At 42.0% G+C, this 25,430-nt stretch overlaps 2 protein-coding genes across 2 annotated transcripts; both read right to left on the bottom strand.

The window, feature by feature from the left end:
• Positions 1-445: 445 nt before the first annotated feature.
• On the bottom strand, positions 446-21,754 carry slc16a4 (solute carrier family 16 member 4). Its single transcript, XM_085917488.1, has 10 exons — positions 21,704-21,754; positions 20,431-20,516; positions 12,579-12,702; positions 12,360-12,492; positions 10,360-10,503; positions 9,700-9,861; positions 8,558-9,181; positions 3,704-3,915; positions 3,490-3,583; positions 446-2,776 (listed from the first exon to the last, which is right to left on the bottom strand). Exons 2-10 carry the CDS (start codon positions 20,469-20,471, stop codon positions 2,565-2,567), a joined length of 1,746 nt encoding a protein of 581 aa, XP_085773614.1. The 5' UTR covers positions 20,472-20,516; positions 21,704-21,754; the 3' UTR covers positions 446-2,564.
• Positions 21,755-22,810: 1,056 nt separating this feature from the next.
• Positions 22,811-25,061, bottom strand: lamtor5 (late endosomal/lysosomal adaptor, MAPK and MTOR activator 5). The gene is made up of 4 exons (XM_085917501.1): positions 24,923-25,061; positions 24,768-24,829; positions 23,859-23,976; positions 22,811-23,034 (listed from the first exon to the last, which is right to left on the bottom strand). The coding sequence occupies exons 1-4, from the start codon at positions 24,955-24,957 to the stop codon at positions 22,974-22,976; spliced, it is 276 nt and encodes a 91-aa protein (XP_085773627.1). The 5' UTR covers positions 24,958-25,061; the 3' UTR covers positions 22,811-22,973.
• Between the last annotated feature and the right edge of the window lie 369 nt (positions 25,062-25,430).

The following is a 25,430-nucleotide window of genomic DNA, read 5'->3' as shown; positions in this document are numbered from 1 at the left end:
CAGTTGACAAGAGTTCATACATTTACAAACAACCATCCATCAAAAGTGAGCCGGCTAAACTTTCAGACCACAACCAATGTACAGGGGGAAAAAATAACATACATGTTTGTGTTTTCTTTGCCAGGCTCATGAAAGAAGGCTGCTTTGTCCACAGGCCACTGAACACACCACCATTGCTTGTGTGCTGTAAGTAACCTCATTTCACTCTTATTAAAGGTACGCAAGGTAAGTTTTTTTTTTTTTTTCATTGTGTACAAAAGTGATTTACTCACAACTACTTCCAGGTGGCAAACAGCCATTTTAGCCGTTTTTGTCATTATTTACAGTTTAGGTTAGCACTGGTGAATATCTTTTTGCCCATCTGGAAGCACCATTTTGCCTCTTGTGTTAAAAAATGAAATGCTCTATAGCTCTGCTTGTATTTTTCAAATCTTTCTGTCTGCAACAATTTCAATAAAATCAAAAAATAAAGAGTTCAATTCAACTTTGTCCTGATTCATTTCTTTCCCAAGAAATCACACAAAAACAGTCACGTGTCAGTTTTATTTCAGCCGGCGTGTGCGCATTTAAAAATGAAACAACAAAAACCTTTGATTAGTTAAAAGCACAGTTTTCTACACTCTCAATCAGTTAGCCAGAAAAAAAAACCACTCATCCGCAAAGCAAAAGAAAATGCTATCGACATAATAGGAAACAGGTAATAATAATCTCAAATCAAAAGCATCATAAAACGTTATACAAAACGTGGCTTGGCCCTTGAATGCAACTTGTGTGTGAGGTGGGGGGGGGGGGGGGGGGTTGTGCATTGTGACTGCTGCAGTGATTGCAACATCTTGACAAACAAAAAGGTTTTAGGGCTCAGTGCAGCATTGTGCAAGTGACTTGAGGGGGAAGAACAAGTACTCATTGAGCTGACATTCTTGTAGTAGGAGCCCTCGTCTGCCACTAGATGGCAGTATATCAATACCTATCTCCTTGGGACCAATATTAAGCCTCTCACATGACTTTGGCTGACATCACAGGAAGTAGTGCTGGAGCGTCCCCGCTAAGGCAAACAGTGGTGGAAAAGGAAAGTACAAAAACATAATCCCAAGCTTTGCCATTCGATGACACCTCACCCACCTCGCCTTCAGATAACTCATAGTCATTGCGGGAATAAAGCTCAATAAAGTTGAGCCTGCTTGCATTGACCTACTGGAGCAAAATGTGTGAGTGCGAGGTAGGCCGAGTTTCAATAATGCTGCAAAATGGCGTCTTTATAAAGATCAATACTTAATTTTGTCAAAAATACATCAGAACCTTATGCAACCTCAAATAAAAGGATAAAAATGACTGAATAAGTCAACCCTCGCCTATTCAGTCATTGTTTTCTGCAGAAACATCAACTATTGGATGAAAAAGGCACCCTCCTATTTTTTTAGCTCTTTATCTGCCCTGCTTTAAAAAAAAAAAAAACTCTGACGTTCCAGGACAAGGTACAGCTTCCTGGACATGCTGAAAGGAGGTAGAGGTGACACTAAAGTAAATAATGAAGAACTACATCTTTTCATCGCGCTTAACAAGACTTTATCTTATCTGTTTTTAGGCAAGACAGCCTGAACTTGTCTATTGTGAACTTGGAGAAGACATTTTGACCATGTCTCTCAGGGACCTCTCTGGAGTATGGTGTACTGTTACGGACTGCTGGGTCCCTGTACGACCAATGACAGAATTTGGTCCACATTGCCAACAGTGACATCCAGAAAGTGATGGGGTGAGACCCACTGGTTTTCTGGGCTCTCCCTCAGAAATAGCGTGAGAAGCTCAGTCAACCTGAAGGGACTCATAGTCGAGCTCCTCCGCATCGAGAGATGCTCGATGAGGCTGCTTGGGCATCAATTTAAGATGCCTCACTGGTGAGACATTATGAGAACACCCCACCTGGAAGACCCAGAACCCCTGTAGAGCCTGTGTAACTTCTTGGGATCCCCCTAGAATAGCTGGACGAAGTGGCTAGGGAGAGAGGAACCTAAAAAAAAAAAAGGCTCAAACTGAGGCAGAAAAAAAAAATAGGATCAAACAAGCTGTTTTTTACACCCAACGTTACAATATACGCATCCAACGGCCCCTACTTCTTTGCATAGCCGGCTTGGCATCTACTTGTAGGTAATGAGACACATGTTGGTGTATGTAAAACCTATGTATACACCATTGCAGCCTTGAGCCCATTGTGTTTGTCCACGTTGTGCTAAGTCATGGAGCTTGTTCCAATTTGGCCCCAAAGTGCTTCATTGCGAGCGTAACGGCTTTTTAAAAGGCATGTGCTTGTGGTGAAAAGCAGTTAAGTTTTTTTTTTTTGCATAGCTTATTTTCAACAAGGCAAAAGTTGGCTATATTGTGCATTGCTACTCTCCAAAATGTGCTGGATGCCACGTGCCTCTGATACAAACAGGATTATATGTATATATAATATACTGTATTACACTTTGGGCTTTTCGACATTCCGTCTACCAGTTTCATGCATCCTTAGGTGATGCTTGAAGGCGAGAAGGGCGACGCGGCGTCGCGACCATGCTGGTTGGCTCTTACACGACGCCATTGTGCGGGCGCTCTGGGGCGAAGCAACCGTTGGTCCTGCAGCCGCTCTGCGCCGTCTTGGTCTGGCGCAATTTGTTCTGTCGGGCTTTCCAGCGTTGGGCCAGCGGCTCCATGAAGAGCGACAAGGACGAGAGTAGGTAGCAGAGCCCCGCCAGGTAGAAAGAGCAGTCGTAGGTTTGCGTGTAGTCGTACAGGAAACCTGTCCGCCAAAAGAAAATCAATACTATTCTTTTGTCAGCATTTTTATGCTAGCGAGAAAACTTTCAACCAGTAAAGCCATTGAGCACAAAGTTTGCCCAACCTAACGTTCAAGAGACAATGCAGATTCAACAGCGCGGTGTGCAAACAAAAATCCGCTTCAGGCTCGTCTGTCAACTGCTAGGGTCGTTTTCCCGACGAGATGTGCGCTATTTATGAACTGCCCCCGAAGTTGTGTTTCAACCCTGAAATACTCCAGCTGGCCTGACTAGCCAGGCTGACACTGCATATTTCCAGGTGGCTGTGTATGTGTGTGTGTGTGTGTGTGTGTGGGGGGGGGGTATTACAAAATTGCAAAATTACCCAACATACAATTACATAATCCCTTAACAGCAGGCAAAAAAATTGAGTGAACCCCTAAGTGAAAAAGTCCAAGTTGGTTAGCTTAGTGTCAAGATTTTATGAGACCTAAGCCGAGCGGGTTGCATGACAATTGGTAGGGAAACTGGCTAATTGGATTCAATTTTCACTGAGGGTTACACTCACTTGTGTTGCCGGTAGTTTTGTGTTGAGTTGTACGCAGTTATACAAGCTGTAGACTGGACGTCTGCATACTTGCGATTTGGCTACTGCGGATTCAGCTGTTTGCGGATTTTTTTTTTTTCAGCGTGAGTGGCACCAGTATAGAAAAAAATTTCAATGGGAATGACTTACCTGCCAAAGGAGGACCCGTGAGGCAGCCCAGCCCTACAAAGAACATAGAGAAGCCCATGGAGTTGTTGAGTTTATCTGCCCCCACCAAATCCACCTGCAGGCGAAGGAAAAGCAAAAAAAGAAATGTGACTTCACCTCAGGGAGCAGCAATTGTTGCAGTTGAAAGCACGAAAAATGTCTATCTGACATTTGGGTTAGACTTTTTCAGTCTCACCAGAACAGGTAGAAGCAGAGCCATGTAGCCGCCACAGAAGATGGCAAAAAAAATGGCATAGACCATGAGCAGGATGTAGGAGGTGGCCAACGGGGAGAGCAGGTTAACCAGGCCACAGAGGATCAGGTAAGCCTTGTGGTAGTGGTACTTGTGGAACAGGTTCCGGTCGGTCACCCAGCCCGAGGCCAGTTGGGCGATGGTCTCTGTGATGCCTTGCGCGAGACAGAAAGCAACGTATGACTACACAAATGTCAAGATTCAAGCGATATGCTGCACGACTTCTTGACTCTGTGCTAAGAAAATCTTCAAATATAAATAATATGTATAAAAAAAATAAAACACAAATATTATATAGGCATAACAATACAAAATACAATGAAAATCCATATGTATATATGTTTGTGTGGGATGTTGATGAATGTTCAGATAGCGTCAAAACAAATGGAATAGGCTACATGTGCATTGTGTGTTCAATTGTTCCTGCAGCAGATTTAAGAAACTCTGTTCAGTGTCTAAAAAGTGCAGCGTAAATTTGATATTATTATCATCATCATCATCAGATATGATAAAGCAGACTCGCTAAACTAGGTTGACAGCAGGATGTCTGTGATTGAGCTTGATATACAACACAGGAAGGACTGCCCCAGTAAACCGACCCCCCCCCTTCCTCCGTGTTGATTTATTTTTAATATTAATATTGGAAACATCTCATAAAGCATTTATAAACAAACAGTGATGTCACTGGCGCTCTTTATCCGACCATCACTGGGAGCCACTGGCCGCGTGCTAGCGTGGAAGAGTGATCAAGTGGCATTTGATGACTCAGCAGATATGTAGCCGCAGTGCACAAGCTGCAGGCAGTGGTATCGGGCTGTTGCGGGGATAGCTTCAAGCTCAATGGATCAATGAAGGCGACACAGCAGCTGCATCGGAGAGACACAATAACAAATGCAAAAACCAGCGCTGTGCAGTTAGGTGCTCAAAAGCCACGTTTCAATAAATCCGTTTCTTTCGTGTGATTTTTTAAAAAATGAATTCATAGAGATGGATTGTTTGTCAAAATGTGCCCTGACATGACCAGTTTGTTGTTTGTCTTGGATCGTGCTCCAGCTCGGTTCGGCTTTTAAGGTGTAAAAACAGCGATGGCTGTTCTTACATAACGGACGTCTGCGGCGAGGTCACCGAGGATTGGCCAGGCAGCTGTGCCGTGTTTACATGTTTGCACGTTGCCGTGTCCCGACCCGAGATGCTGTTGCGGAGCATCTCTCGCTTGCACCCGCATGCTTGTTTGTATGCTTTGGCCGCAACGGGTTGGCGCACGCCTGCAGCTCTTCCTCTTCAAACTGGGATGAAATATACTCGAGTTGAAACTGATCGTAATGGTGACAGGTAGGAGTGTCCGCGGAACTCTGGGAACAATGGGAGTGTTGGCGGAGGTTCATGTCAAGGTGAAAAGTTAAAAGTATGGCGTGAGGAAATAAAAGGTTTAGAATGTGATGCGAGGTGAAGCATGAAAAAGTTAGAGCGGGGGTCCTGCCGGTTTTGTAAGTTTTTAAATTTCAATTAAGTTATGGACTTCATCAAGTACAACTTAAACACTGATGCAAGTGCAGCGTTTGATGCAGTTGATCATAAAATACTGGAGCAGGCTGGAAACTTGGGTGGAACTAAATGGAACAGTCCTAAAATGGTTCCCAGGCAGTGTTTGCGGCATCCCATCAATGCTGATTAAATATTGTTTAAACCCAGTCGGGCTCTGACGTCTGCGGGCACTGGTCAATTAGTGGAGGCCAGTTTTCAAAGCAAATGCAGCAGCATTCAGCTTTTATGCTGCACGCAAATCGAATAAGCTGCCAATAGAAGTGAAGTCAAAAGTGTAAATGCTTTTCAATCCAGGTTTAAAAAAAAAAAACAAAAACGTCTGCATACCTTTGATTGAAAAGCATTTCAAATCAGTTTGACTGGTCACAATATTTCCTCACTTTGCTTTTAAATGCCTTTAAATCCTTTGTTTGTATTATTTGAACGATTCCAAGTCAGCTACTTTTGTTTTCTTTGAATATCTTTCGCTGTTTTGTTTGTAAATGCTGCTAAGTGTATGAAATGTGTGTCACGTCAATGAAGTTGCCTTGTCTTGCCTGTGAAGTGGAATGTTAAAAGGTTCAAGCGGAAGCCACCAAAAAGCTTGAAGGTTAGGGTGCGCTGCATTAAAACATTGTAAAGATTTACGGCAAGATATCAAAAGGTTCATGTTAGGGTGCGAGGCATCAGAAGGTGTGCTTCCCGTCGCTCCCCTCCCTTCCCTGATGGACACGCAGTCACGAGATGAAAGCCGAAGATAATAGGGGCCGCTGTTGGTTTTTCCCAGCTTGGCCGAGGCACTTGGCTGCATCCTCGGTTCGGCTCGGCCGGCCAGCCTCCTTTGTGTACGCTGCCGCCTCAGTGCTTTTCAGCAAAGTGTCTGCCGCTTGGCCTCGCACGGAGCGGAGCGAGGGAGGCCCGCTCGTTACCGGCAACTATCCTCAGCCTGCCGTTGCTTAGCGACGAGCAGCTAGCTCAAAAGGGATTGAGGAACAGGCCGAACCGGACTTTCCTTCCATTGAGCCAATGGACCTCTATGACAACCGTCGGGGGGGGGGGAAAAGGCCCAGCGGGATGCTGGGACGACGCTTTTGTGGTACGGGTGGCACTCCGTCACTCTCATTACCAGCGCACATGAGCACCAAATGTGACAGGACAAACGTGCCGCAATCAAAATTTCGGGAAGTCGCGCACTTCAGTGATTCTCAACCTCTGTGCCGTGAGAATTCATTAGGTGTGCCCATTCAATTTCAAAATTCATGTTCCTTGATTACAAATTCGGGCTTCATCTCAGCTGCTCTGTCGGCAATGATGGACAGATGACAGATGGATGTGTCCCCCTTGCTTCTAACTATAATGAAAATAAAGAATATTTGTGCAAACTACTTGGTGTGATTAATAATGACAAATTGTTGCCAAGCAGGAGTACAGTTGACAAAAGACAATGGAATGAACTATTCCAATTTCAATTCTTATAGTCATGGGAAAGTGTCGGTTCGGACCAAATGGAAGTTGGAGCGAACCAATCGCGGTTGCAGTGCTACAGCAGCAGTAATGAGTTGCTGGTACATGTCATGCGTTCAGTTTATTGATTTTCTGCCTGCAGCTTAAGAGGGTTATGATTTCATGTTTAAGTGCTTTGCTCAAAAAGTGTACACGAGTTTGCCTTAGAAAAACCACATGTGAGGATTTAAGTCAGTGGTATGCACCAGTACCTCATTTGACCATTGATTTTTTTTAATTTTTTTTTTTAAACAGACAAAAGTTAAAATGTAATTTTAGAATTCATTCTCATTTTCAATGCTATTGTTTATTAACCATTGACTTAATGATTGTTGAAGAAAACAAGAAAAAAAAAAATCCAGCTCAATTGACCAATTTAGGGAGGTAAGGGATAAATGAATGCATCAAATAAAAAAAATCGTGATCATGCAAATGGTCAGTCGACTGGGTGGATTCAGTGAATGTTTATCGCTGCAGTAGCTCCTTAAGATACAAGTTGAGTTTGCTCCGTGACCACACTCATAGCTTAAAACACTCATATCAAAACATCATTAAATCAGTAATGATGTATTAAAATAGACTGTAAAGAATTTTGTTTTTTTCCGTTTTATTTTTTATTTTTTTTGGTTTGTGTGGATATTTTTGGTCAAGGACATTGTGCCGCTCCTTCTGGTGTACATGCTTTGGCCACCCGGGGGCAGTATAATAGGCATATGGCGATATTGTTCATGGAGCCAGTCAGCTCCCCAGTAAACAAAAGTCATTCTTCACACAGGATAAAGAATATATGCCTGTGATTATTGTCATATGAACTGTCTACATGTGTTGCTCAGCCGTTTGTGTTCAGATATCTGTCGCTAACGAAGATAGAACACCGACACAGATGCTATTAGTTAGCTCGTCGGGAGCGTTTTCAGAGTTTATGGACTTTATTAAGACTCCAGCTCAACCACGATTCCAATGAGGGAAAGCACTATAGATGGATGGATGGATGGATCCAATGAATAACTGCCAGATACAAACATGCCGTGGATGATCATGCATCTTCATTGAATAATTTACGAGCATGTTTAGGAGGCGCGGGTGCATGAGTGCAACTGGTCCCAATGCACGTGTTGTTTTCACAATATAGTGTGAGCGTGAATCCACACACCCGCCATGGCCACTGGACCAAAGTTCACCTTTTATGTAAGCGCATTCGTTGCATAATACCGCAGCGTCTGAGCAGCTCACGAATAATTCATGGCCACCAAGTTGATGGAGGACTTGATGAAGCCACTCTTGTAACATTCAGGCGCACCTCCTTCCAGCTCATAAATGTCACAATTAGCACTTGCGTGGACATTTCAAATCGATACATCATGTTTTCAATGCTGGTCTTTTCTTTTTCAAATACTTCCATTGAGTCCTCAAGCTCATTACCTTCAGCAATACATGCGCAAGTCCCGTTTTCTCCCATTGTTGTAAGATAGGTGATTTAGTCACACATTTTGCTGTTTAAAATGTCTGAACAATTCTTCGAAAATGAGAGCAAGTTTTTGTTTCCAACCACTCCCAGTTGAAGTTTACAGTAAAACTAGACGTAAAATTCTGCTAACGTAATGCTAACACACAATGGAAAATGCCACAGAGGGGCTAATGAAAACTTACACACAAAAAAAAAAAATCAAATAAAATCAGATTTCACCAAACAAACTGAGCTTCAAGAGCTGCAGTTTGAATCTAGCTTCAGTTTGCGGTGAAGAAGAGTATGTTCAGTGCGGGCCTTACCTGCCACAGAGATGATGAAGGAAGCATCCATGGGGTCAATGCCCAGGGTTCTGGCTCGGGCAGACAGGTGGAAGTAGGGGATGAAGTAGGCCAGCTGGCTGAAGACTAAAGACCAAGTATAGATGCAAAAGAACGGGTCCTTGAGCAAGGAAAAATCTAGTACTTTGGTTTTTGAGAGGCTCTCCTCGCTTGGCGTGCCGGCGTGGACGGCGGGAACCCCAACTGAGGTGGACCCATTCGAGGTGCCGTTGAGCTCCACGGAGCCATCGGCAGTGGGCTTACACAAACCCACGTCTTGGTGGGTCTCGTGGCCATTGAGAACCAGTCTGTTCAGTTCAGGGTTCTCCAACTGCTCCTTGCTTTCCTGAGTGCAAACCAGCTCCTCAAGAGGAGAAAGAGGAGGGGATGGAAGTGAGTCTGATTTGGAGATGCCGTTGGATAAATGTGAGGAGCCATTAAGGAAGCTTTTGGCGTTGTCCTTCTCAGAGGAGCTCTTGAGAGACACGGTTGGGCTCTTCTGGACGGGGGAAGAGCAGCTCGATGCGGGTTTCACTTGAATGGGCCGCAGGAGCATCCCGGTGGCCACCATGTTGAGCATCAGACCCCCGAGGATCAACAATGCGCCTGCCAGGGAGACGCAGAAGAGCCAAAGTGGCGTGTCACATGTGGTATACATTAATAAAATATGATATCAATTTATTTCCAAAAGTCTCTTGTCTTCATTCAATATCGTGTGTCTAGGCAGCAGAGCTTAAAGTTGTTTGTGTGTTATTGTTATAATTATATTTTGGGGGCCAATTAGATTTCAGCTTCTATTATGTGTTGCTATAGCAACGTAAGCTTCCCAAGGCATTCGGGTGCAGGATTGCAGGCCCTAAAAGAATTACGTTTTTTTGTTGTTGTTTTTTTATGCAAATCTGAACCAAATTTCATATTGAGTATATGAGGGCCTATTAGAAATCAATCGGATGGGTCAGCACTTTCCCATGCTCTGGTTCAGAGAAACACGTGTGGCATGAGGCCGGGAGTGGACGACTGTACATGAGTGAAAATTCAAAGATCTACATCCGAAAGGCGTGGCCCACCACTAAAAAAAATATATGTGAATGTCCGTATTTGTTTATTTATAGTGATGCACCTACCTTGCCAAGCATACTGGTCCAGAAGCAGCTGAGTGAACGGAGCCAGGGCAAATGTCAAACCCATCCCAGAGCGTCCGATGGCATAGGCCGTTGCCAACTTCTTTCGAAAGTAGAGTGCCGTGACCACGGAGAAGGATTGGTACAGAAGTGCAAAACCCATTCCTGCATGGAGGAAAGTCAACCCAAAACATTTCTTTGTCATACGTTCTGTGCAGCCAAAGTAGTCAAAATATAGTTTTCTGATTGTTTCGTTTGTGGAATATGAATCAAACAGGTCAAATCCACCTGTTTTTATCCATCCCAATTTTCTGAAGCTGAGCTGTATTTGTTTGTGACCTGAGACCTGGCAACTGTGATGTCATTTTCAGTCGACGGGAAGTGGCAAAATGGCCGCTGTTGATTTTGCCTGTTTAACTCATAATCCACAAACGCAATATTTTTCAGAATGCCGTGTTTAGATTAGTGGGGGCACATGTAACATTATTATCAGAAAAAAAAAAAACTTCACCTTTAAAGCAGTGGTTCTCAAACTGAGATCTGCAACCAATAATTACGTCGTCTCATTTGAGAAGGGAAAAAAAATGCTAGTTATGTTGAATTTTTAAGAAGGGGGGTTCTGGAGTCATTACATGGAACCACAAGAGGACATTTCCTTCTCACCTACGATGACTCCCATGCTGATGTAGAGGAACACCACGCTGTTGGCGAAAATACTGATGAGGAAGCCCCCACTGACCAGCACGGCCCCGGTGATGGACGTCACCCTGGTTCCTATCTTGGCACAGGCCACCGAGGCGATGGGAGCTGATGGGTGACAGAAAAGGGAGGAAACTTGAAGAAACAGGCACATCCCCAAAATGCCTGATAAACCAATTATAGCAATGGACAGAGGATTCTGTAACATCTTTTCAAATGTCATGAGCTTTCATCTGTTGAGATGGTTAGTAACGTGGCCTTCTGTCACGGATCGGAATGGAGCAGGGCGACCAAATGCGGCTTGGACCAGGGTTTATTGAGGAAAAGGTAGTTGGAAGGGAGGATGAGGGGACAAAGCAACAAAACCAGCCAACTAACATAACTTCCTAACAAAACCAACAACAGGACTGACCGACATACTGGATAACAGAAACGGAACTGACCGACAAAGACGTGAGACAAAAGACGTCGACGATCCGGACTTAAATACGAAACAGGTAATGAGAGGCGGGTGGACTGTGATTATACTGAATGGGCAGACACAGGAGGGGAGGGGCGAGTACACAGAGACGCGGACAGAAACTATGACAACTTACACACAATGAAATAATCAGAGACGAGTCGTGACACCTTCAGGTGCAGGATGACATGACTCAAGACTAAAGTAATCTCAAATGGCAACATTCTGGCTTTAAGAAACACTAAAGAAAATCAAAAAAAAAATGCATTACATTTTTAGAACAAGTAAAATGGGATAACAATTCTGTGGAAAAAAAAAAGAAATCACCCTGTAAATTTCCATTGGCAAAACTATCACCTGCATCAAATCAGATCTCCTCATTAGTGTTCAGTTAAACAGCAGGAATCAAACCTAAGAGCCGTTGCACCAAGTGGGCTGAGATGAATCAGCTTAAATTGAAACAAAGGAAAGGAATTGTAGGTTGTCCAGTGGGCTGTACAAATAGCATGAGAAGCAAGCACAGCAGGGGTGTTAATGAAAGCATCAAGACAGAAAGCAATACGTCTTGAAAACAAAAAATGCAGCGCAAAACAAATGGGAGGAAAGTGGAGTCAGCATCTGTGACCAAACTGTAAAACAGCTTACGGAAAAGCTCAACAAAAGCCATCGTTAAGACTTAAGCAGGAATAAACAAGGTTACATCGGGAAAGCTATCATGGGCCGTGGACGACTGGAGGAAGGCCATCAGTACAGATGTACGAGATGATGATGATGATGATGGAATTTTTGTCCGCTGCCGTTCCAATAAGATTCATGAAGAAAATATGCTGACATTACATTTTCAATAAATGCACAAGTTGACATTTTGGACATTTTTCTCATCTATCAACTCGGGGATAATGAAATTGATTTTCAAGATGATAATGCCTCTAGTCATAGAGCAGAAAGTGTGATAACATTCCTTGAAGAAGGGCACGTAAGGTCAATGCCGCAAATAATCCGGATCTTAATCCGATTTGAAAATCTTTCAAGAAAATGGTCCATGAAGATGCTCCAATCTCCAAAGATGATTTGGCAAATCAATCAAGGAAAGTTGGAGCTACATTGATGAAGAGGACTTTTTATTACTCATTAAGTCCATGACGCTTTTTTTTTTTTGCTCCTCAGAAGTGAGTGAGTCCAGATTTTTTTCCTTCTGCTTAGTCCAAAGTACTGACTACCACATTTGTTTTTTTGTGTTTCTTGAAGCCATAAGGTTTCCTTTAAAAATGTTGTCATGTCTACGATCTGTTCTTTTTTGACAACTTCAAACAATTGAATGAACATCATCCGAGACTGGTGATTCTATCATTTTTGACACTTAAATGGATATTTATTATAAACGCAGACAGACAGGTTGAGTTTTGAGAAGATAGAGATGGAGAGAAAAGGCTGAGGAAAAATGAACAAGACTGGAGCAGCACCCTGTGAGGAAGCGATACAGGAAAAGATGGTGTTGTCAAACCTCCAGAGAGACGCAAACTGGACATGATGGAACCGATCCAGCTGATGCTTTCTGCCGAGCCCCCAAACTCATCTTGGAATGCCAAAAAGAAGATCCCGAAGGTCTTCAGCGTTCCCATCACGAGGACGTTAACCTAAAAAAAAAAAAGATCACAGTATGTTGCGCCAATGTTTAGTTTCCAGATATAAAAGCAGTAAGCATGATTTGTCTCCATGTTACCAGGAAACAATGCAGCACCACCATCCAGCCCCAGCCGCCATCTGGTGGCTCCTCATACTGGATCTCATTATCCTTGTCCTTCTTTGTGGAGATATCATCCTTCCTGAAGAGCTTCATGGCTGCACTGTAAATCCGAGTAAACAAAATAAGAGGACAATCAATATGTGCTGTGTAAAATGAAGGCTTGATGTGCAGCTAAGTTCACACCGTCGGAAAATTAATGTTTGATGTAGCTTTAGTTAGACTTATGTATTTTGACAGATGATGATGATGACGAACGTGTGCATCCATGCATATACGATACGAGGTCCAAAATAGCAAATAGCAACTTGTGATGAGCAAACGTGGTCAGAAAGTGACATTCTCCCGAGTCATCATCCTTAAAGTTCCCTGAATGCATTTTTTTTCCTGCTAAGGAGATTTCAAGTCGAGGCATAAAGTCCAAAGTTGCAAATCAATAATACCTGTCGTGGGACCTCTCACACAACCGATAAAGTGCCCGCAGCAGTCGCCGCCAGAGGAATTCTGCAGATCAGCAGTAGATGATCCCAGCAACTTGTTAACGGGTAAGCTATACATCAACGCAATGCTGTCGACAGCGAGTCAGACATTTGCTTCAAATCCAAAGATCGCGGCGCCTCTGCACATAAGATGGGCCAAGAATGAACAACCAGGTCTGCGCAACAGACGATCTGGCGTCACAGCATCGTCTTCCCCACAATAAACGTCCCACGTGGACTGTCTGCTGGCTTTTTTTTTTTTTGCCTTGTTTTGCAGCTTGCTGAGTCCCACCCATTACGCCGTGGGCCTGTCTTGCTTACACCCTACATCTGCCTTTCATCAGTCCTGTCCTTCAGCAGCTGCTTTTAGCTACATTGCGCAACAATGGCCTTTCAAAAAAATAATTAAAAAAAACAGGCCCTCAATTATGCAGCTTTTACTTGACGGTCATGGCACGTTGCCGCCTCAGTGAGGGAATTTTTCTCTGAACACGTTTGACGTGTAACACAATAGTGCTGGAAGCCACAATGAGCTGCGATGGTGCGAGCAAAAACCTCACAATGACCTTGGGATTGCATCTTTCACTCTGCAAAGACGTGTAACTAGAGTATCCCCTCGTACTGTAATATGAAACAGGATTTCAACAAGAAATTCCTGCTCCTCACATCCACTCTGCTGCTCTCAAGACTGCTAAATAATACAGATGATAAACTTAAGTCAACCACCCCGCCCTCCTAAAAAAAACAAAAAAAAACACATTTTGTCTGTCTTTTATGTCAAGTGTTGGAATGACCTGACGGCAATACGTTAGTAAAATGACGTGAAAAAAAAAAAAATCAACCCTTTCTGAACACTTTGCCAGAGGAAAAACAAATGACAAGGTGTCAATCATGCATATGCATTACCAGGCACATTCATGGTGAACCCCCCCGCCCCGAAGCAGTTAGATTGAACTCCAAGAGCTTTTGCTTGAACTGTGGCGGAATATTAATCCGAGTCATCTCTCATTTGCCAGCAACTGGGCAGCAGTTAGTTACACAGACAGAAGTGGAGAGAAGGGATATGGAAAGTGGCATTGAATTTACAACTTTTCTGCTCAACGGTTTTTTTTTTTAATTTATTTTATTTTATGTGCCATTTTGGAGGTTACTACATTTTAACTGAAAGAGACAATCGCCTGTAAGCAGGCACACTTGGGCTCTAAGGTGAAACGTTTGTTTTCATCAGTGTAAAAAAAAAAAACATTTAAATTATTATGTAATATGTTTAACATTGTTAAATTTATTTGTCAAAAAATGAGTTGATTAATTATAACTAAACAAATTATAAAAATAGTATTATTATTATTATTATTATATCATATTTTTGCATGGTTTGCATATGTTTTTTACCTATCATATTTGTCAGTTTTAAAAATCAAATGTAGCCTTTGAGCACAAACACTTTGTAAACTTGTTGGGAATGAATGACTCCAAATCTCATTGATCTCAATGGACAAATGGTCAAAAGTCATGGAATGCATTGTGTTGGAACTTGAAGGCAGCACTGTATCTTGTTTGGAGTTAGGGACTTGAATCAATAAGTGACTTGTATAAGAAAGCAAGACGTCTTTAGGCAGCAAACTCAGAGCGGATTAAAAGAGGAATGAATTGGAGCAGTGTACCGCCGGGGAAATATTTGCCTCCCATGTGCTTTTCATAAGTTGTTCACCGAGCATGCCTGAGTGCATGTTTGAAAATGTGCCGAGGGTCCGCGGGATCGGGCAATGGGGGTTTGCAATCGGCATCTCGCGGCGAGGGTTTAACAGCCTCGTGTTTGGGCACGTTTCCATCAGGACGTACAAAACGCCCACACGTCTCATTACGTGATTGACAATCACTGGCCACAATATTAGGTACACAAACTTTGGCAACAAGACCCTTAACACTCATAAAGATCCAACAGGATGTCATGGTTACAGCATAGATGAGCATTTGAATGGCGTTTTACTCATTCGATGTTTCAAGATTCCCCCATGAGCCTTCAAAGTAAGTGTTATTGTGGAAAATGTGACGGAAACACAGTTCTCGGTACTGTTTCAAACTCCCTGTAAATATCCTCCCCACTGTCCAATAAAAATGCACATTTACATGAATTGGACTGTTGTTAATGTTTTGGGATTTCCCCAGCAGCCTTCAAAGATCAGCTAGTGTCTGTTTCTGCAGGAATCTGTCAAATATGATGGAAATGCAAACACTTGTCAGAAATCTTTGAAGCTCCCACACATTTATGGGATGGATAGTTGCACACTTTTTGGTATTAGCCCGACCACCATTTTCTTACATCTTGTGGTGAAAATGTGCTTTACTTTCATTCAAAAACACAAAACACAAACTTTTCTTGAACATGACATGACGTCTGATGTTAGAGTAACAATTTGTCATCATTGACAAATAAGCCTGCATGTTTTTTTTGTTTTTTTCCTGCAATGTAACCTGGAAAAAAAGGTGTTCGTTATGCGGTGTCTTAGTCTTGAAGTTAGATGTCAGACTGCTAAAGTATCAGTTTGTAAGTATCGGAGCTTTTTTTCCCTCGCAGTCCAAGTACAATATTAGTATAAACTAATTAGTATATTACAGTTGCTGTCTTCTTTTAGGGTGTGCTTAAGAGATTCCATTCACTCTGGTTATTATAACCTTGCCTACAAACTGAATTCTCATGATATTTTTGATTTCATCAAAAAAATATATATATATATTCAACTCAAATCAATTTCTTTCTGAGCCGAGCCACTGGTGGCTGGACCAATCACAAAGCAACAATGTGCTTGGGGGCGGGACATGTGGCTGCAACGAAAGCGAGAAGCGCTGAGACCGGGTGAAAGCAACACTAGTGGACAAATGCATGGGCGTTGCATCTAATTCTGTTCTCACAGAGTTTCCTTTTGGAAGAGGTGCACCGAAAGGCGCTTTCAACCGGAAACGAGGTCTGTGATTCTTTCATTTCTTGATTTGCATTTTCATTGATGTAATTGGTCAAAACAAAAGTTTGGTAAGGCTGCACAAGTTACCATATCGCCCAATCATCTTGAAGTATTGTACTCAAATGTCCCTCCTTTCCTAAGCAGGTCACAGTGAAGCAGTCCCACATTGAAACTGTGAAGAAGTCCGTTGAGTGATTTATGTATCAATCTGGTTCTTGCCTGGTTATGCTTAAAAAAAGGTTTTAAAAAGTTCCCCTCTAAAGCACCAGCATTGCAAGCATGTGTACTGAAAAAGTCGTGCAACAAAAAAGAAGAAGAAAAGGCCTATTATGTCATTTTTAACTTGTTAGTTTGTCATTGTTGTCTTGTTAAAGGCCGGCCCATCAATGAAATGTCATACTTCACATTTCGGAAAACGCGTGGGAGGTTTGGACTAATTTAACCCAAAGCACGGCTCACATTACAGGGTGACGCTCTCTTAAATGTGATCTAGATATGATTTCCAAAAGCGGACGATACCATTTCTTAAGCCAGGCGTCTCGCCGGCCTGAAACGTTAACCGTAGCCTCAAATTGGAAGTGGACACACTGCCTCAGTATTAAACTTGCTCAGCTGTTTTCCCAACCCTTCTCATCGACGCTTTACCATGAGGTCATGACCCACTTTTTGGGCTACTCAAACCAAGCCAGCATGTCTTATTTTTAGAGACAAATAAAGAGACTGTTCAAATAGGGCATTTCAAAGCCCGTTGGCAAACATCCGATTGGGTTTTGTTTTTTCTTACCGGCAATACTAAAGAGTCAATGTGACTCACTCTTTGTTTAAATGTTTAAAAGAGAAAAAAATATATTAATTGCATGTAGATGTTTTACTGACATAAAAATTGGACAAGCTCCCACACATTGTTTCAACTAATTTTGAATCTCCACAGACTGGGTACTGGTTAACAAAAATGTTTTACATTTCCAGGAGACAGGGTGGACATGTTTAACTTGACAATGTCCAACCACACGTAAAAAAAGACATTTATGAAAAATGTGTAAATTTGACGAAAGACAAAAACGCTGCTAGTAATGTCGGTGAAGACATTGTTAGATATCTTTAAGCTACTCAAAAATCAATTTCAAGTGCAAAATGCTGAATGAAAATAGCAAATCCATCATCAAAATGATTTGATTTTAACAAATAACTTTTTTTTACATAATCATGTCATTTATTTTATTTCAGTCAAACGGTGTGTGTGACATCAGCACATGTACATTAATTTTCTTGAAACAGTAGAAAATTAAGGGAACATATTTTAAGGAACTCATTGTTTTAAGAGTGAACATTTTGTTATTCCGCAACATTTTTATGATGAATGAATAATATTGATGAGGACAACAAAGGCACTTTGAATCATTTTGACCAATACAGTCTCATTTTCTTTACTGGTACAAACGTTACATTCCGTTTTTGTCACCCTGGAGGAAAGAGGAAAAAGCTCCCATCGTTTCATTAGAAGTTGAACTCTAACCCAAACTGTCTTTTTGCTTGAACCCATATACCCTGTCTTGCGTTAGCATACACAAACCAATCTGTTTTTTGTTATTCCAGCTGTAAGCAGGGGTTATGACAAAGCAAACAATAATGGGCCGATTTGCATGGACCATTATGAGCTAAGAAAAAAGGCTCCAATCAAAATCTAGAAACAAAGAAACTAGCAGAAATTAATGGGATGGGATGTTCAATTTCATAAATGATACACTTTTTAGTTTTATGCTAGATATGTCCTCCCAAATTTCCCATTTATTTCTGTTAGCTTCCAGTACTGTATCTAGTTTCACTCGACTACGAGACAACTACACAACAAAAGGAGTTCCTGGGCTGTTTGGTCTGAAAGAGGCTATTGTGGGGAATGTGATGCAACACTCACTCCCTCCCTCCTGCTGCACTGGCGCAAACAGGTGGGCTCCACCCAAACGGCTAATATTGGTCTACATCAACGACCGTATTCCAAAAACGCCATTGCAATGAAACGTGGGTCATCGTGGAGCCTCCAACTAGCGGGTGTCGAAAACTACATCAATGGAAAACTTAGTGATCAGGACACACAAAAAAAAACATTACTGGCTAAAATTAAACAGCACGCAAGCAGATGAGCCAAACAGTTGTTTTGTCTCATCTGTTTGTTTATGTTCCATTATTAGCCACGCTGCAAGATGACACTTTCTCCTCTCAGCACAATGTTGCATTTGCTATCAAATGCTAAAATTGATACCAATCTCAATTTTGCCGTCAGCTTGCTCTGTCCAAACTGGTATTCATTTGTGATATCATAAACATGTATTCCGTATATCTCCTGGAATTTTCTGATAAGAGTTTAAATGTTACATTCCAAGACTACTACTACTATATGACACTACACAAGTGCTGCACTGAAAAACGCTGACACATTGCTACTACACAACAGCAATACTGCAACAACTAGGATGAAGCAATAAATACCACACCGCTCACCGTCATGCTTGCTGAATGGAAAAAAAAAAAAAAAAAAGTCACCTCAAATGCATCAGTGGGGGAAATCGGCGGATAAATGTGACCCATTTGAATCTTTGTGGTGAAAGAGTGGAAACAAATGATGCTATGAAAAGGCTTCATTTCACATATTGGCAACATTTTTCAAAGTAATAAATCTTATTTATTGATGATTTGTGAAACGTGCATTGCAATAACTATTGATTGTACTGGGAAGCAATGGGTTTATGAATGAGAGACAAACAATATTTATTAAGTGTACCCTGGGTGACCAAAGAAACTGCTGTTCTGAGCCCAAACTTCAGCTTCTTCATTCAATTTGTTGTGCATTTGATTGGCCTCAAACCTTCTGTAAAATAGTCCCTGCTCCTTTCCAATCACTTTCAGTCTGACTCACAATGATAAAAAAATCAATCAACCCCGGTGGGACAACAACAGGAAGTAGAAACCTGTCAAATTCTACTGCTACTGTCGTTCTTTCAGAATGAGTATGCTGGCTAAGATCAAGTCAAAGGTTGGGGACCGATGGCCTTGCTAAGTGATTTGACATGTTTACTGACCAACTTCCAAATTTTGAGAAAGTTACAAAAAAGGACCTAAATCACTAAAACAAAAAAAATTTATAAAAACCAAACAAGAGTGCTTATAAAAACAAGCTGAAAATCTATTTTACATTCATAAAACTATTTTTAAAGCATAGGTGTCTAAAACTAAAATAATATTAAATTTAATAAAAACTCAACTAAAATGTAGCATTTTCTAAAACAAATAAAAAGTAATAAAAGATAACAACCCCACTCTAAAAATCCAAAACTAGATTTTTTTTATAAAAATATAAATAAAAATAAAAATAAAGAATCCAAAGATAATCCTGGCACTTTTCGGCTTTTTTTGACAGCAACACATTAAGCTTGTTTCACACTACTGCAGATTGTATGCTATTTTTTTTACCCACTGTAAAAGAGCCAATGTCATAAATTGATGCTTTTTTTGGGGATCTCTCAGGTCTGCACCTCAAAAAAGAAAACACACTCCAATGTTGGCACTATACTCAACTACAACACATTATGATGCAACTACACTATTCACACTACAAACAGTAGCAGCCCACATTACTCCACTATGACTCAATTAAAGTACACCGCAATACAACAATACTTCACACCAACGCTACTACACTCCATCACTACAATACTACTAAACATTATAGCACAATCACAATATGGCACCAAGAAACACTATGACACTTTTACACTACAACAGTACTGCAGTATTACACAATAGTACTACACTACAAGAACATGACATCATACCACCACTACACTATAAATTGAACACACACTTACGTACCCTGCCGACAAAAATAGGGCCCCGCCACTCCCACAGTACACTACAGGTACCAGTACGCTATGAAAATACAACACAAGTACGCGGCACTTTGACACGACCGGGAGTTTTTACCAATATATTTACTTGGAAGGAAACAAAACTAGTATGAGAAACAGGTCGCTATTGTTTGACAAGGAAGAGGTTGAATTCTTCTCATATGCCCTCACAATTCTTTCCATGGGTACTCCCACCATGGGCTGCCTCACACATGTATCATTGCATCCCTTTCCTCACTACTTTCCCACTCCAACCCGTAAATAAAATCCAAATCTTACTTGATAGGAAGTTTAAATACTGTCCCCATTTGTCTCTTTGCAGGACTGTTCAATAAATAAATATTTTGTCTGAAACCCTAGCAACTGAGAGAAAATGTCAAACCCCCTGCGGCACAGCGAAACTGCTCCGGTATGAAAAGACATCACCAACGAAACAAACAGGACCGTTTTCCTCAAATGACAAATAAACACAAATATTTGGATTCACCTGTTTTGTTGGTCTGCTTTGGAACGAAGGTCACAAGTCATCGTCTCCGCGTAACATTCTCAGCTCGAGCGCTTCAAACTTGACACCTGCAACAAGACGATGAAGCGTGTTTGACGTAACCGAATTGGTCAAAACATTACTGTTCGATTGGTGAGCCTTTATAGAGTAAATCGCAACGGAGGCAGGTGCTATATCACATCTGGCCTAGGCTGCGGCTCTGTGAACAAACGTGATGCAAAGCTGTGAACGTCTGCACATGAAAAGACGGACAAGTTGCTGAAAATAAGGAAAGTGGTGAAAAAAACCAACATATTTTTTTTAAATGAAGATTAACTTCAGTAAAAGGAAAAACAGTTGAGATTTTTACATTCAGTCAGTCAGCACAGACGGGAGGACTGACTGATTTTGGTTTCACTGGCAGACTGACAAATGCCAGAAACACTGATGGAATAAGCGATGTTCATCCATCATCAATACTAATGAGGAGTAATCATTTTTAAATCACTCAAACTGTATCTGATTTATTTTTGACAGTCTGAACAGCTCAATCCCATTTTTTTTTTCCAAATTTGACCGAGGTCACTTTGACACCTAGATCAGATATATTTTGTGATGTGGCCTCGGTCTGAATGGCCACGTCACATATTGTTGACCTCATCCAAAGTCCAAAATGCGTTCCGTGCGGAGAGGAGGCTCCTGGGGAGCTGGTAAATCAAATCAGCAAAATCACTTTGAGTTGAAATGTATTCCCAGTTGAAGCACAACAACAATTTGACTTAAAGCATGTTTAACACCCCCAAATCTTAATGGCTTCAATTTTCTTACTACGTGTGTCAAATAAACCAAAGATAGTAGGTCAAATTGACCTGATGCATGTTCATCGCTAAAACATATGTTAATGGGTCAATCTGACCCGCTGCCAAAACATTTTAATAGTTACCTTTTACCCATTGCATGTTAAAAACAGAAATGTTAATGAGTCAGTTTTACTTGCGACATGCGTAAAAATAATAAAAACTAGTGGTGGGGTTGGGGCGGGGGGCTTTTGAAAGACATTTCAATGGAGAAAGTTGTTTTGAGGTAGTCCTCGAGTGATTTCAGTGATGGGCTCGGCACAAAATAAATTCGTTAGGCACCACTCGTTGCACGTTTCTGCAGCTTTGCATTGCAATTCAAAGCAGACATGAATGTGCTGAAGAATGGAAGGGAGAGTCAAGGCTGAATTTGAGCGCTTTCCACAAGACTTCTTGTCGCATGTTTAAGGGGGTCTTACCTCATGTAGTTGCTGCCAGTTATCTCTGGAGCGCAGCCGGATTGCATGGCGGTGGCGTCGGTGCGGTGCCCCCCTACTCACAGCCAGCCGTCCTCTTCCTCACAACAGCAGACGCAGAGTGACACTTAAACGGCGCGTGTCATCGTCATCTGCAGGCCACCTGTGAGGAGAACCAACGTGGTTGAGAAAGGGGAGAGAGAGGGACACACTTTAAAAGCCATAAATAACTTATTTTTAGCAATGCCCCAGACCAAGACCACTTGATTGCTGCGCAAACTTTGACAGAAAGGTTGCACAAACCTGCAAGGCGCGTCATTGGAGGATCTTCTTCTCCTTCAGCCATAACTTTGCACTTAGGAGAGGGGGGTGGGGGGACGTGGGGAGGAAGGGTTGGGGGCTCCGACTCTGCCCGGGATCTTGCTTGCACCTCTACACGCGGCTGCTGCGTCCCTTCTGCATCCTCTCACTTTCTGTTCCAAGGCGTCTGCGAGCTCGCAAGTCAACCAGAGGGGATAGGAGGAGGGCGGGGGCGCTTTAGCTGCGCTGGGTCACGTGGTGGAGATGCCAGGACATCAGAATGGGACTCACGGTCGCATTTTAAACCATAAAACTGTCCATAATCATTATTAATACTATTGGGGTTCATGGAAAAAGAAATGAATAAAATATACTTTGTAGTACAGTCATTTGTATTTAGTAAAAAAATGATTTTGGGTGGCGTCTGACCTCAACTGCATAGACCTTGAGACCACCGACAGGTCGCTCGGGGAATAGCAGGCGGCCAACAGAAGGACGGTGGCCAAGCAGCATTTTTAATCAAATAAAATGCACAATAATTTCATCCCCCAAAAGTTTTGGAAGGCACTGGCCTAAAGCCTCTTTGAAAGGATTGTTCATTTTCTGACAAACTGCTTCTCGCAGGACATGAAGTTCCAAACAACAGCCGTATGTGAAAATCTCAAATGACTTAATATATGTATATTCATACATACACACACACAAAAGATATTCACAATACACTTATATATTGTGTATATCTTTTTAACTATAAGCAGACACAAACTGCACTTTCAGTATGCCTAAGTTCCTAAAATGATTCAAAAGATGACACACATCATGAAGTTTATTTTGAAAGCATATGCATCTTTGTTCATGGATGCAGCTTTTGTACAATATCCTGAAACAATTGCAGACTGACACACTTGGTCAAAGACAAACATGATTGGGACATACAAACATTGCAGTATTTTCTGTACATCTCAAATAGCTTTCAGGAGGAAATCTTGTGAACGGCAACTGTGACACTCCCGTGACTCCTCACCAAAATGTTGCTGAAAATCATAGAGGGAGAAACCACAATGCTTTACTTTATTTATTTATTTATTTTAATTGTCCTGGTAACACAGCAATGTAAAATAAAGAATGTGGACATTAAAGATTTAATCTAAATGTGTTATTTCCTAAAGGACCCCCAAAGGAATGAAACAAAATCAAAATGGAAACACTGATCAAAATTCTGCTTTTGGAGCAACACATATGTTATTGATTTATTATTCATTCATTCATTCATTTTCTGAACCGCTTAGTCCCCACGGGGGTCGCGGGCGTGCTGGAGCCTATCCCAGCCGTCATCGGGCAGTAGGCGGGGGACACCCTGAACTGGTTGCCAACCAATCGCAGGGCACACAGAGACGAACAACCATTCGCACTCGCACTCACACCTAGGGACAATTTGGAGTGCTCAATCGGCCTATCAAGCATGTTTTTTGGGATGTGGGAGGAAACCGGAGTGCCCGGAGAAAACCCACGCGGACACGGGGAGAACATGCAAACTCCACACAGGGAGGGCCGGAGGTGGAATCGAACCCGCACCCTCCTAACTGTGAGGCGGACGTGCTACCCACTGCGCCACCGAGCCGCCTGATTTATTATTATATTTAAAAAAAAAAAAAAAAAAAAAGAAGCCGACTTTCCAAAATAGCAAACGTCACTGGAAGTTTAGGAAGCTTCCCGCTAGGTGGCAGCATAGCCACACAAACTATATTCAAATCAATATTGACGTTGTTATTCCGCCACATCCTGTAAAATGTAATGTTCAATCTTTTGTGTAAATCATTTCAGACAGATTAACAAAATTGGTGTCAGCGGCACTCACCCAGAGTCAGACTCCAGGCACACGGTGGGCGTGTCCGTCGGGTCTCTTGTGAGAGCAGCGGCCTGTTTGGCCAAAACGGACACCACGCCCCCGTGCTCATCTGACAGCGATCCGCGGCCTGTTTGGAGGTCAAGGAAGAACGACAAATGTCAGCAACACACATCAGACAGCAATAAAGCTTACACATATCACAAAAATGCCCTCATACTTAGTAAAGGATGTTTTCCCTTCACATAAATTATCCTGAAACAACTTTCACATACTTTCAACCTTCATATTAATTGAAATGCTAACACACTAATAGATTGTTCTCAAACTAGTCAATTTAGTTCACTCTCTGCGCCTCACAGTTAGGAGGGTGCCGGTTCGATTCTACCTCCGACTCTCCCTGTGTGAAGTTTGCATGTTCTGCCCGAGCCCGCGAGGGTTCCCTTCGGGCACTCCAGTTTCCTCCCACATCCCAAAAACATGCATAGTGGGCTGATTGAGCACTCCAAATTGCCCCTAGGTGTGAGTGCGAGTGCAGATGGCTGTTGGTCTCTGTGTACCCTGCGATTGGCTGGCAACCGGTTCAGGGTGTCCCCCGCCTACTGCCCGATGACCGCTGGGATAGGCTCCAGCACGCCAGCAAGCAGTACAGAATATGGATGGATGGACTCTCATACACAATTAAAACACTCGCACACACACACACTCCTGATTTCCCCCCCTTGCAGGAATTAAAAAGTTGCCAATTTTCGAGAGTAATAATGTTTATTATGTGTGCGGTAGAGAATTTTAATTTTGCTGGCAATTTAGCGAGGGTGCGTGGACAAATGGAGAGCTGGAGCTGAGAAAAAATCGGGAAGATCTGAAACCAATTTTTGAACTGAACCAAGAAAGGTTATCTAAACATGTAAGTTGACTTACATGCCAGGTTGTGTCCTTGCTCGTCCGTACAAAGAACCCCGACCACTGCTGGATTCTTCATGCTGCGAACCAAGCGACAAAAGAGGAAACAAATCGAGATATTCCTGCGTAAACACTAAACATACAAAGTCAAACAATGACTATTAATCTCTTACGTATCATCAAGGTGTTGTTCCAATGTCGACTCCATCCACAATAAGTATATTAAAAGGAATATTGACCAGAATGAGAACACTTGTTGGTGTTGTGATGCTTTTCCGGTTATGAATCAGCTGATTCTACACGTGATCACAGCTACGGCTCGCTACAAGGGCCCAAAATAAGAAACGCGTTTTGGCAAACAGCGGGAAAAAAAATAATCTCATGATTTTGCCAGTGTAAGGTTATTCTTTAAAATACAAGTCATACATTTTCAAAGTATGAGAGTGGCAAGAGTACTTACACTCGACACTAAAGTATAAGTACATAAATAAATGGTAAAAGCACACGTATTGATTTGACTCAAAGGTGAAAAGGTACAAATATTTCCCTACAAAAGTAGAAAGTATCAAAATAAATACTCTCATTTGTCACCAATCTCTTCATTCGTGGTATTTGGGCTTCCTCTAGTGATGTGCAAAAGAATCACTTCATTAAAAAACGTAATTTAAATTATGAATACAG

This window comes from Syngnathus leptorhynchus, chromosome 1, assembly GCF_054491065.1.
Source record: "Syngnathus leptorhynchus isolate UIUO chromosome 1, UIUO_Slep, whole genome shotgun sequence".
NCBI lineage: Eukaryota > Metazoa > Chordata > Actinopteri > Syngnathiformes > Syngnathidae > Syngnathus > Syngnathus leptorhynchus.
The sequence above is the reverse complement of the archived record's forward strand: the minus strand, read 5'-3'. Positions and strand labels throughout refer to the sequence as shown.